At 40.5% G+C, this 12,872-nt stretch overlaps 1 protein-coding gene across 1 annotated transcript in view; it reads right to left on the bottom strand.

Annotated features, from left to right (window-relative positions):
• IQUB (IQ motif and ubiquitin domain containing) overlaps positions 1-12,872 on the bottom strand; it is a 74,612-nt gene that overhangs the window by 48,204 nt on the left and 13,536 nt on the right. Inside the window, exons 2-3 of the mRNA XM_079786448.1 lie at positions 12,386-12,789; positions 10,059-10,193 (exon numbers count right to left, since the gene is read on the bottom strand). Of these exons, the coding sequence (XP_079642574.1) occupies positions 10,059-10,193; positions 12,386-12,785 (535 nt within the window). The 5' untranslated portion in view covers positions 12,786-12,789. The remainder of the gene's footprint in view (positions 1-10,058; positions 10,194-12,385; positions 12,790-12,872) is intronic.

The raw sequence follows: 12,872 nt of genomic DNA, 5'->3' as shown, positions 1-12,872 counted from the left end.
CTCATTCTTAGAAATATATCACATATCACCACTAGCCTTTTAAAAATATTTGATAATTATCAATATTTTTAAATTTTTAAATTTTTTTCAATTACAGTTTACATTCAATATTATTGTATACTAGAGGCCCAGTGCATGATTTAATCATGCACCAGGCCTTCCGAAAGCCTCCAGCGCGGCGGAGGCTTTCGAAAGGCCTTGTGCCGGAGCAGACAGCCGGCCAGCTCCCCCGCTTTGGCTTTTGATCGCGGGGGAGCTGGCCGGCTGTCCGCCGGTGCACCAGGCCTTCCAAAAGCCTCCGGCGCAGCCATGACACAGACGCTGAGCTCACGGCGCCAGTGGCGCCGTGAGCTCAGCGTCCTGCTGGCCCAATCAGCTACCCCGGCCACCCTGAGTCCCCCCCCCCTCCGTGCCTCCTGCTGGCCCAATCGTGGGCGTAGCAGAGTGATGGTAATTTACATATTACCATTTTATTATGTAGGATTAGTTGCATGTGTACAGAATAGTGGTTAGATAACTATATACTTTACAAAGTGTTCCCCCTGATTTTTTTAGTACCTCCCTGGCACCATACATAGTTCAAGAAAGCACAAAAATCACTGAGTTTCTATATTTCACCCTCAATTCATAATTTAAAAATATCTGCAGTCCTCCCGATTCCTGCGTTCCTGTCTTTCTTTCTTTTCTCAATTCCCACCTCCCTACCTCAGCCCGGTTCAACCCGCCAAGCTGGACCTGGCAATTGGCGCCCGAACAGGAACAGGTGGGTAAACAGACAATGCCCCTATCATTTGCCGGGGCTGGGCTGGCCCCTTCTGGGAGTTTCCCGACTGCTGCTGAGGCAAGGGATTTCCCTGGACATCTGCCTTAGATCTACGCTCATTTGTCCAATGTTTTCCTCTTTTACATTTAGGGCACAGTCCAGGTTGTTTGGGACCTCTGTTATTTCCTTTATTAACCCCTTTATTGGAGGGACACTGCTTTGCCATGTGTCCTGTTCCTCCACAAGTGAAACACTTGTGTGTTTGACTTTTCCCTGTGCTGAACTGTTGCTGAAGAATTCCTTCTATGGTGGTTCCCTTTGATGCGGCCGCAATAGCGACTCCTTGCATATAGGGACCAATATCTGCACAAATGCGGATATAATCTGAGAGAGTCCCCTTTCTTTGATAGGGCCGCAATGCAGCTTGTCAGGCAGTGTTGGCATTTTCATATGCCAGCTGTTTAACTATTAACATGCCAGCTTCTCCATCCACCACTACTCGGCCAACAGCCTGTAATAGCCGAGAGACAAAATCCTGATACTTTTCATCTGGCCCTTGAATAATTTTTGAGAGCTCCTCTGTTTTCTGACCAGAGGTGGGTAGCCTTTTCCAGGCTCTGGTCCCAGCTCCATTAATTTGCCCATAAGCTTCCTGGGGGTATTGAATTTGATTATGGGTATCAGCAAAAAATTAACATGAATGTTACGGATTTTGTGATAGGTTGAGATAATGATCCTAATCCCCAGAACCTATGACTGCTACCATATATGGAAAAAGTGACTGTTAAGGTTTTTGAGACGCAGAGATTACCCTGGATTATCCAGGTAGGCCCTAAATATAACCACAAGTGCTCTTATAAGAGAAGGCAAGAGGGAGATTTGATTATAGGGGTGAAGATGACATGACAGAGCAGAAAGATTTGAGGAGGCTATGCTGCTGGCTTTGATGATGGAGGAATGGGCCATGAGCCAATGAATGCAAGGAATGCAACTCTAGAAGTTGGAAAAGGCAAGGAAGCAGATTCTTTCCAGAACATTTAGGAGAAGAGCCGTGCTGACACTTTGCCTTTGTCTGAGTGAAAGTGAGTCAGGATTTCTGGCCTCCGGAGCTGTAGGAGGAATAATGTGTTGCTTTAAGCTACTAAATCAGGGGTTGCTATACCAGTCATGGGAACCTAATACAGATTCCCAGAGCCTCCTCATTCCTCTCCTTGTTTCTGTAGTAGGCTTAGCCCCATACCAAACTTGAATTCCAGTTCCAGTACCAGAAAAAAGCACCTATCTTAGAAGGTGGTTAGTTGACACAGAATCCAGCTTTTTCATTATTATTGCTACCGACATAAGCCCCGTGGCGATGCAGAGTACTTACACATAAAGGAAAAGGCCATGAAGTGCAAAGAAAGAGATTCTTAGGTACCAGTGCCAACTTCTCCAGTGCTCTCCTCCAGTTTTAAATTTCACCTTATAATTAATGCCACACAGTTTCAAGTTCCCTTTTTGGAGTTATACCTATATTTAAGTTCAGACTCTGCCACTTATTAGCTATGTGAATTTATATTATCTGAAGAGAAACCAGAGCATTAGTTTTATTCTTTTAAAGAAAAAATTCATAATAAAGGATTGTGTGGATGGAATGATACTGTGATAATGTAGGGAGCATATTTTGTAGGGCTATCACATAGTAAATGCTCAACAGATTAACCATCATCATTAACATGATCATGATTGTCATCACTATTATTATTATTACTATATAAATTTTAGCTTTGTTTCCCCAACCAAGCTTTAATAATCAGTTGTTTGAGTACACAAGCATTACACTATTCAAGTATATTGATTATAATAGTTTTGGAAAACAATTTTGAAATTGAACTGACTGTTTTTCTCTGATTTGGCAAGGAGAAACTTGATATGTATAGCTTACTACTTTATAGTGCTTAGGATTTTCCACACATAAAAAGTTATTGTGGCACCTTTGTAAGTAAAGACCAGGAGTTTTTAAGCTAAAATATTAAAATTTGCTATGGGACACAGCAAAAGCAGTCTTGAGAGGGAAGTTCATAGTACTATAGGCCTAACTCAAAAAATAAGAAAAAATAATAATAAACTATTTAACCCTAAAACTTAAAGAATTATAAAGAGAACAACAAGAAAATCCCAGAATAAGTAGAAGGAAGGAAATAATAAAGATTGAAGCAAAAATAAATGACATAAAGATTAAAAAATATAAAAATACAAAAAAATTAATGAAACCAAGAGCTGGTTCTTTAAGAGAATAAACAAGATTGATGAACCTTTAGCCAGACTCATGAAGAAACAAAGAGAGAGGACCCAAATAAATAAAATCAGAAATGAAAGCAGAGAAGTAACCACTGATACCACAAAGGATTGTAAGAAAATATCATGAACAACTATATGACAACAAGCTGAACAATGTGGATGAAATGGACAAATTTCTAGAAAACTACAATCTCCCAAAACTGAATCAGGAAGAATTAGAAAACTTGAATAGACCAATAACAACTGATTAAATAGAAGCAGTAATCAAATAACTCCCAGCAAACAAAAGCCCGGATCCAGATGGCTTTACAGGGGAGTTTTACCAAACATTCAAAGAAGTAACACCTACCCTCCTCAAACTATTCCAAAAAATCCAAGAGGAAGGAACATTTCCAAGCTCTTTTTTATGAGGCCAGCATTATCCTAATTCCAAAACCAGATAAAGACATGACAAAGAAAGAGAATTACAGTCCAATATCCCTGATGAACAGAGATACTAAAACCCTCAACAAAATTGTACCCAGCAATGTATTAAAAAGATCATACAACATGACCAAGTGTGATTTATTCCAGGGATGCAAGGCTGATACAATATTCACATATCAATAAATGTGACACATGACATAAACAAATTGAAAGACAAAAATCACATGATCATATCAATAGATGCAGAAAAAGCATCAGATAAAATCCAACACCCATTTTTGATGAAAAAAAAAAAAACTCTCAGCAAAGTTGAAATCCTATATAATAAAAGGCTAATATGGAAATCAACTGAACGGTGGAACGACCGGTTGCTATGATGCACACTGACCACCAGGGGGCAAACCTCAAGGCAAGAGCTGCCCCCGGGTGGTCAGTGCACTCCCACAGGGGGAGCACCACTCAGCCAGAAGCCGGGCTCATGGCTGGCGAGCACAGGGGCAGTGGAAGAAGCCTCTCCCGCTGTCAAGTGGACATCCCTCAAGGGCTCCTGGACTGCAAGAGGGCGCAGGCCCCCCACCCTGCCCAGTGCACGAATCTCATGCACTGGGCCTCTAGTAGAGGGATAAAGGCCATTAATGACAAACCTACAGCCAACATCATACTCAATGGGCAAAAAACAAAACCATTTCCTCTAAGAACAGGAACAAGACAGGGATGTCCACTTTCACCACGTCTTGTTCAACATAGCACTGGAAGTCCTAGCCATAGAGATCAGACAAGAAGAAATAAAAGGCATCCAAATTGGGAAGGAGAAGGCATCCAAATTAGAAAGAAGGAAGTAAAACTCTCATTACTCATAGATGACATGATATTGTACATAGAAAACCCTAAAGACTTCACCAAAAAATTAGTAGATTTAATAAATGAATTTGGCAATGTAGCAGGATACAAAATAACACCCCAAAACTAATGTGTGTTTTTTTATGTACAATAATGAATTCTCAGTAAGAGAAACTAAATCAACAATCCCATTTACCATTGCAACAAAAAACATTAAAATACTTAGGAATAAACTTAACCAAGGAGGTAAAAGACTGGTACCGGAAAACTACAGGATGTTGAAAAAAAAAAGGTATAGAGCAGTGGTTCTCAACCTTTCTAATGCTACGACCCTTTAATACAGTTCCTCATGTTGTGGTGACCCCCAACCATAAAATTATTTTCGTTGCTACTTCATAACTGTAATTTTGCTACTGTTATGAATTGTAATGTAAATATCTGTGTTTTCTGATGGTCTTAGGTGACCCAGCTAGCGGTTCTCAACCTGTGGGTCACGACCCACAGGTTGAGAACCGCTGCTGTAGAGCCGAAGACCATGGGGAAACACAAATATTTACATTACAATTCATTAACAGTAGCAAAATTACAGTTATGAAGTAGCAACGAAAATAATTTTATGGTTGGGGGTCACCACAACATGAGGAACTGTATTAAAGGGTCGCGGCATTAGAAAGGTTGAGAACCACTGGTATTAAGTAAGATATAAACAAGTGGAAAAATACACCATGTTTATGGATTGGTAGAATTAACATAATTAAAATGTCCATATTACCCAAGGCAATCTACAGGTTCAATGCATTCCCTATTAAAATACCAATTGCATATTTCACAGATCTAGAACAAATACTCCAAAAATGTGCATGGAACAAAAAAAGATCCTGAATAGCTGCAGCAATCTTGAGAAAGAAGAAAAGAGTTGAAGTAATCACAATATCAAGTTATACTACAAAGCCACTGCAATCAAAACAGCTGGGTACTGGCACAAGAACCGACATATGGATCAATAGAACAGAATAGAGACCCAAGAAATCGATCCAAGTCATTTTGTGCCAGGGGTATTGTCCAGCATTTAAAAGGGTTCAGGAATCTGGAGAAGGGCTGCGAGTTAATTATTAAAGAGTCTAGAGATGAAACATAATTTTGGAAGGCATTTTGGGGAGCCAGGGGAGCTTGACTGTAGGAACCAAGTTCTCCTGAATCTCTGGACCCAGCACTTTTTATTAACACAAATTGTCCTAAAGCAAGGTAGATATACATATCAAAGGCAAGGTTTGGTATACAGAATCCATTATCAGATTGGAGGAACTGCCTAAGGCTGTTCAGGTGTTTGGCCAGCAGGAGTCAATAACATGTAGATTGAAATGCCCTCAGCTGTCTGGCAGCAAGCAATCATTTATGCATCCTTTTCAGGTTTGTGGAAATGCCCTCAGCCATTTCCAACAGGCAATAACATATGATTTTCCAGCCCTTGCTGAAGGCTCAAGGTCTACCAACCTTTTGATGAACTTCTTGCATTTATGACCTGCTGGAATTAGCTTCTGGCAATTATGCTCAATTAATGTTTGACAAAGAAAGCAAGAGCATACAATGGAGGTAAGAGAATCTCTTCAATAAATGGTGTTGGGAAAATTGGACAGATACATGCAAAAAAATGAAACTAAACCACAATCTTACACCATACACACAAATAAACTCAAAATGAATAAAAGACTTAAATGTAAGTCTGTAAACCATAAAAATCCTAGAAGAAACCAGAGGCAGCAAAATCTCAGACATTTCTCATACCAATATATTCACAAAATCATCTCCTAGGGCAAAGGAAACTAAGGAGAAAATAAACAAATGGGACTACATCAAATAAAAAGCTTCTGCAGAGCAAAAGAAACCACTAGCAAAATGCAAAGGGAGCCCACATAACTGGCAATGATACATCTGATAAAGGGTTAATACATAAGGAACTCATTCAACTTAACAAAAGGAAGACAAACAAGCCAATTAAAAAATGGGCAAAGGACCTAAATAGACACTTCTCCAAAGTGGACATACAGATAGCCAAGAGACATATAAAAAAACTAGAGGCCCAGTGCACAAAATTCATACACGGGTGGTGTGTCCCTCAGCCCAGCCTGCACCCTCTCCAATCTGGGACTCCTCGAGGGATGTCCAACTCCCCGTTTAGGCCTGATCCACGTAGGATCACCCCCTAACCACTCCCCTGACAGCCCGATTGATGCCTAACTGCTCCCCTGCCATCCTGATTGCCCCTAACTGCCCTCCCCTGCTGGCCTGGTCACCCCTATTTGCCCTCCCCTGCAGGCCTGGTCACCCCTAACTGCCCTCCCCTGCAGGCCTGGGTCCCCCCCCCCAACTATCCTTCCCTGCAGGCCCAGTTGCCCCCAACTTTCCTCCTCTGCCGGCTTGGTCACCCCTAACTGCCCTCCTCTACAGGCTTGATTGCCCCCAACTGCCCTCCCTTGCAGGCCTGGTCCCTCCCAACTGCCCTCCCCTGCTGGCCTGATCGCCCACAATTGCCCTCCCTTGCAGACCTGGTCCCTCCCAACTGCCCTCCCCTGCTGGCCATCTTGTGGTGGCCATCTTGTGTCCACATGAGGGCAGTCATCTTTGACCACATGGGGGCAGCCATCTTGTGTGTTGGAGTGATGGTCAATTTGCATATTATTCTTTTATTAGATAGGATTAGATAGGATAGAGGCCTGGTGCACGGGTAGGGGTCAGCTGGTTTGCCCTGAAGTGTGTCCCGGATCAGGTTGGGGGTTCCCTTGGGGCATGGGGCAGCCTGGGCGAGGGGCCTGTGGTGATTTGCAGGCTGCCACACCCCCCGGCAACCCAAGCAGAGGCCCTGGTATCTGGGATTTATTTAACATCTATCATTTAAACTTTGTAGCCTGGAGCGGAGCCAAGCCTCCTGCTTACTCTGTGGCTGCAGCCATTTTTGTTGGGATTTATTTATCTTCTATAATTGAAACTTTGTAGCCTTAAGTGGAGGCCAAGGCAGGCCAGAGCAGGAGGAAAGCTTGGCTTCCTCCATTGCCGGGGAAACCCAAGCCTCCTTCTCTCTCCATGGCCGCAGCCATCTTGGTTGGTTTAATTTGCATACTCGCTCCTGACTGGATGGTGGGTGTGGCTTATGATTGTAGTGGAGGTATGGTCAATTTGCATATTACTCTTTTATTAGATAGGCTGCTCAAAGTCACTGATCATCAGAGGTGCAAATTAAAATGACAATGAGGCCCTAGCTGATTTGCTCAGTGAATAGAGTGTTGGCCTACACACTGAAGGGTCCCTGGTTCCATTCTGGTCAAGGCACATGTCCAGGTTGTGGCTCGATCCCCAGTAGAGGGCATGCGGGAGGCAGCCAATCAATGATTCTCTCTCATCATTGATGTTTCTATCTTTCTCTCCCTCTCCCTTCCTCTCTAAAATCAATGAAAATATCTTTTTTAAAAAACGACAATGAGGTATCACTTCACACTTGTCAGAATGGCTACCATCAACAAATACATGACAAGTTCTGGTAAGGATGTGGACTGCTGGTGGAAATGCAGACTGGTGCAGCCATTACAGAAAACAGTATGGATTTTCCTCAAAAAATGTAATATGGAATTGCCATTTGACCCAGTGTTCCCACTTCTAGGACTGTATCCTAAGAAACCCTGAACACCAATCAGAAAGAATGTATGCATCCCTATGTTCATAGCAGCACAGTTTATAATTGCTAAGATCTGGAAACAGCCCATCAGCAGACAATGGGTAAAAAAGCTGTGGTACATTTATACCATGGAATACTATGCAGCAATAAAAAAGGAGAATCTCTTATCCTTTGAGACAGCATGGGGGACCTGGAGAGTATCATGCTAAGTGAAATAAGTCAGTCAGAGAAAGACAAGTATTACATGATTTCAGTCAGTCATATGTAGAATCTAATTAACAAAATAAACTGATGAACGTAGTGGATCCAGAGACATGGAAGCATGGAACAACAGAGTGCAGAATCTCGGAGGGAATGCAGGGGAGGGTGGGTGGGTCAGTGAGAAAAGATCAACCAAATAAATTATATGCATATATGCATAACCCATGGACACAGACAATAGGGTGGTGAAGGCCTGGGGCAGGGAGTGTGGGTAGGCTGAAGTGGAGGGTCAATGGAGGAAAAGGGAGACATATATTGTGGGGAACAGGATGTAAGCTGACACAGTCCTTGCACCTGTAGGGGCTAGCAAGGCTGGCACCCTATCCACACAGATTTCCCAGGCCTGTTTGGATGGCAACTAATCAGTATAACGAGAGCAGCCCCTGCCTACAGAGCTTTCCCAGGGTTTGTTTATATGACTGCTATCAGTAGGGTAAGAGCTACTTTCATGGCTTACCAAGAAATATGTATCCAACTAGTGAGATTTATTGTAACAAGAGACCTGTCCTTCAACTTATCCTTCCAGTAGTGATTTTAGAGAAACAAAGAATGTTTTCCTTGTGATTGATTCCCTGCTTAGTGTCTTATGTATAAAAAGCACTGTATTACTAATAAAAGTTGCCACAGCTTCTCGAGAGTTCGTGGACCTCCTGAATCCCGCAGTCCTCTTTCTTTCTTTTCTCAAATCCCACCTCCCTACCTCAGCCCGGTTCAACCCGTCAGGCTGGACCTGACAATATATAATACTTCCAACAATAAAGATTAAAAAATAAAATATTAGGATTTGCGCAGACATAGACATAGTCTATAGAAACATTTATTTAGCTACTAGAGGCCCGTGCACGGATTCGTGTATAGGCGGGGTCCCTCGGCCTGGCCTGCAGGGACTGGGCCAAAACTGGCTCTCCGACATCCCCCGAGGGGTCCCGGATTGCAAGAGGGCAGTTCTCGGGTGACACACCCTGGAATCGGGCTCCCTCCTCTCTGGTTCCCGGTGCATCACCCAAGAACCACAGTTGCCAAGTCACCGCAGCTCGGCAGTTCCTGTGTTGAGCATCTTCCCCCTGCTGGTCAGTGTGCATCATAGCCACCAGTCGTTTGGTTGACCAGTTGTAACTGTCATTTAGGCTTTTATATATATAGATGTTAGTCTGGTTAACTCCATCACAGCTACAAAGATTACTTCCTCTCATGACACAAAGCTACTATAAAGTGGGCTGCTCAACATTGCCCACAAAATATAAATAAACTTGCACATTGTGGGAATGTGAATTGACCTTAATGTATAGAAGGCTAACAGATAAATTATTTTCAGCCCTCTTCTTACTCTATACATGCTCATTCATCCTCTATTTTTTTCAACATCATTTCCTCCCACTCCATATATAGCCTTCTTCCAGCCACACTTCCCAAAAGTCCCAATTTTTCCCACCTCTTTGGGATTTAGCACAAATATTATAATTTTCACTAAAAGTTTTCTAGAATCTTTCCTCCCTGTAGTCACAGCTTTTTGTGCATACACATTATGTGGGAACTTTTGCATGAACCTCCTTCCTTGCTAGTCCATAAACAACTTGAGAATAGGGATTTTGTTTCATATTTCTTTACATCTTCAGTTCTGAGCAAAGTATTAAGAACAAAGTATGTCCTCAATAAAAACATGTTGAATGAATGAATACATAACCACAACATAAAATTCAATTAGTAAATATCAAAATACTTAGTTAAAAAATCAAATATCCTGATTATTTACATGTAAATAATTAAATCATTAACACTAAAGAAGTCTTAATACATTTTATTAGCTTCCAAGCTTACCTGCACATCTTAACTGCAGTACATCCGATGGCACATTCAATAAGTATGAAAAATGATCCTTGAGGTGTTTTAAAATGCTTTCAATTTTAAAAGGCATTATAATTTCCTGGCCCACAGGAAGTAGTACAACTTTTACTGTGGATTATAAAAAAAAAAAAAAGGGAAAGAAAGAATCCTGGTCAAAAGCAAGGGTCAGCAACCTACAGTCGATAAGCAGATGGAAAATCATGGAACAATTTTTAATTACATAGAATGCAGGTGCTTCTGCCATATTCCCCCACTTCCTGCACCTCCATAATAAGAGTTATTTTTCATTTTCTATGAGAAGCGACATTCAGTAGAATCTCAAAAATTAGCAATGATGATGAACACCTGCTCCCCAATGCCAGCTCAAAGTTCAGATCTCTCCTCTATTCCCTGGCATGAGGATCAGTGCACATTTGGTATTACCTCCTGACTCAGAATATCGAGAGAAATATAAAATAAAACTAACTGCTTTGAAAAATTCCCACTATCTACTATATGTTACTCAGATTTGGACATAGAAAACATCTCAGAAAATTAAGCATTTTTGTGTCATACTGGAAAGGGACCCTGAGGCCTAGAGAGTGTTCCAATGATATCATACTTCACTAAATCAGTGCATATTTATGAAATTAAGAAAAATAAGTTTTCAAAGAAATTTTTCTTCAACCCTACAAATACAAAAGATATCTCATACTAAATCCATTCTTCTTCTCATAATTTATGTCTATAGTTGCCAAAATGGAAAACACAAAATCAGTTTTGCAAATATCAGAAATAGCTACATACAAAAAAATCTGGAATAACTACACAAACCCACTTATCACAAAAATGGACATTATGTGGTTCACTCCCCACTTTACAAATAGGAAATCAAGACACATTGAAAATTTTAAAAACTGTCATTATAAGATGATTATCTGTTCACAAATCATAGGAAGGAAATACAGTATTTAAAAACTATTACGGGTAAACTTTTTCTTTTCACCTACAGATTTTAAATTTTAATGAAGATGGAAAAGTTAAGATGGAATAGAGTGCACACTGTAAGCCAAAAATGTCTTGTATATTTTTTATGTCTGATATGACAGTAGTTTTCATAAACTAAATGAGACATCAGTAATCCCATGATAAAATTCAGCTAGGCATTGTTGATGCCAAGGTTCTTCATACTTGTTAAAATTTGTTTTCACAGTTCTCTGTCAACAAAGAACACTTCCACGGATGTTAAATTCTCAGAAGGCTATTTTAATTGTTTTATGGATTCAAAATTTGATGATAAATATGTTTTAAACTTGGGAAGGGAGGTGTGTTGAGGAATTTGTGAGCCTCAGGACCAAGACAACTTTTTTAAAAATCACCATGTGTTTGTTATAAGCTACAATATCAGGGAATCACAGAAATATGAAGAAATGAATCCCAGTTTACACTGAATAATAAAATCAAAGAATAACACCTTCAGTTAGGTGTAATTGGGCTTGATTAATTTCTTCTTCTTCCTTTTCATTCTTATGTGGACACGCCTCACAAGGATAAACTACTCCACTGAATTCAAAAGCTACATTTACCAGCCAAACTAAGCTGCTGTAATTGTTGTTAAGTGATGGCTCACATTCTCACCCTGTGGATGAAAACTCTCTCAAAACTTACAGAAAAAAGGGAGAAGCGGTAGTCAGTTAACCAGTCAAGTAGAAAGGCTCTCTGTGTCATCACTTTTTTGCTGCCCCCTCTGCTTTGTTACCAACAATGTAGTAATAACTCTTGCATACCACCAACATTGTATCTTTAAAATTAAACTGTAATGAAAGACAATGATTTTTCTGAAGCTAAAAATAATGTAACACTATGCAGACATTTGGACATCTGTAAAAGCAACATGATAGGTGAGCACTGGCTGTGAAACTGGGAAATCTGGAGTCAAGTTCCCATCGCACTGCTTGCTAGCTCTTTACAATTAATTCCAAATTGGCATGCAAAAAAACTTCAGTTATACTCGAGAATTTTATCTGCCACTTCCTAAGATCCCTAGACATTTTAAAAAATACACTTTATAGGAAAAAAAAAACAGATAAATATCCATTTAAAATTAAAGATATTCATTTATTTAGGGAGAGTAGATACTGTAAATAGAAAAGCTTCACACGTAGTTAAGAGATTCAAGTGGTATGGCTGGAGAAGTTTGGTGTATAGGAAAGGGGAAAGTGAAATCAAATATAAAACAAATCTTTAAGCATAAACAAACAAGAAAAAGCAAGCATTCTTCAAATGAGGATAAGAATTATCCTATCTTCCCTGGGTAATACCTGTTGCTGTAGAATCTATCACTGATGTTTTCAGAGATTCTTTGACAGTCCTTATTTTCTCCATCAATGTCTGATAATAATCACTTGAATACCGTTTGCCTGTATCAAATTCAGTTAGCTTGTGATCTGAAACTTGTTCAGATGGCATAACCTCTTCCATGCGTACTTGTTCTTCTTCGTCTGATGCCGGGCTTGAAGAGCTCTGGTCACTCTGCCCCTTAGCACGCGGTTCATGGCCATCACCAGATAATTCTTGTTCAGAATCATTGTCTTCAGTTTGATCTGACTCTTGAGGCTCTTCTGAGATAACTGGGATCTTGATAGCGTCATGAAGCTCATCACTTTCTTCTGTTGCATCAGCAGTATCCAGAACATCAAATTCTTCCTTCTGTTCAGACATTTTCCTGAATTGAGAAAATTAATACATTTACTATACATAAAACATATATACAAAATATCAAATTCATTGCTGGTATACAGTAATGTT

Source organism: Cnephaeus nilssonii (genome assembly GCF_951640355.1).
Source record: "Cnephaeus nilssonii genome assembly, chromosome: 12".
Taxonomy (NCBI): domain Eukaryota; kingdom Metazoa; phylum Chordata; class Mammalia; order Chiroptera; family Vespertilionidae; genus Cnephaeus; species Cnephaeus nilssonii.
This window is presented reverse-complemented; position numbering and strand designations above follow the sequence as displayed.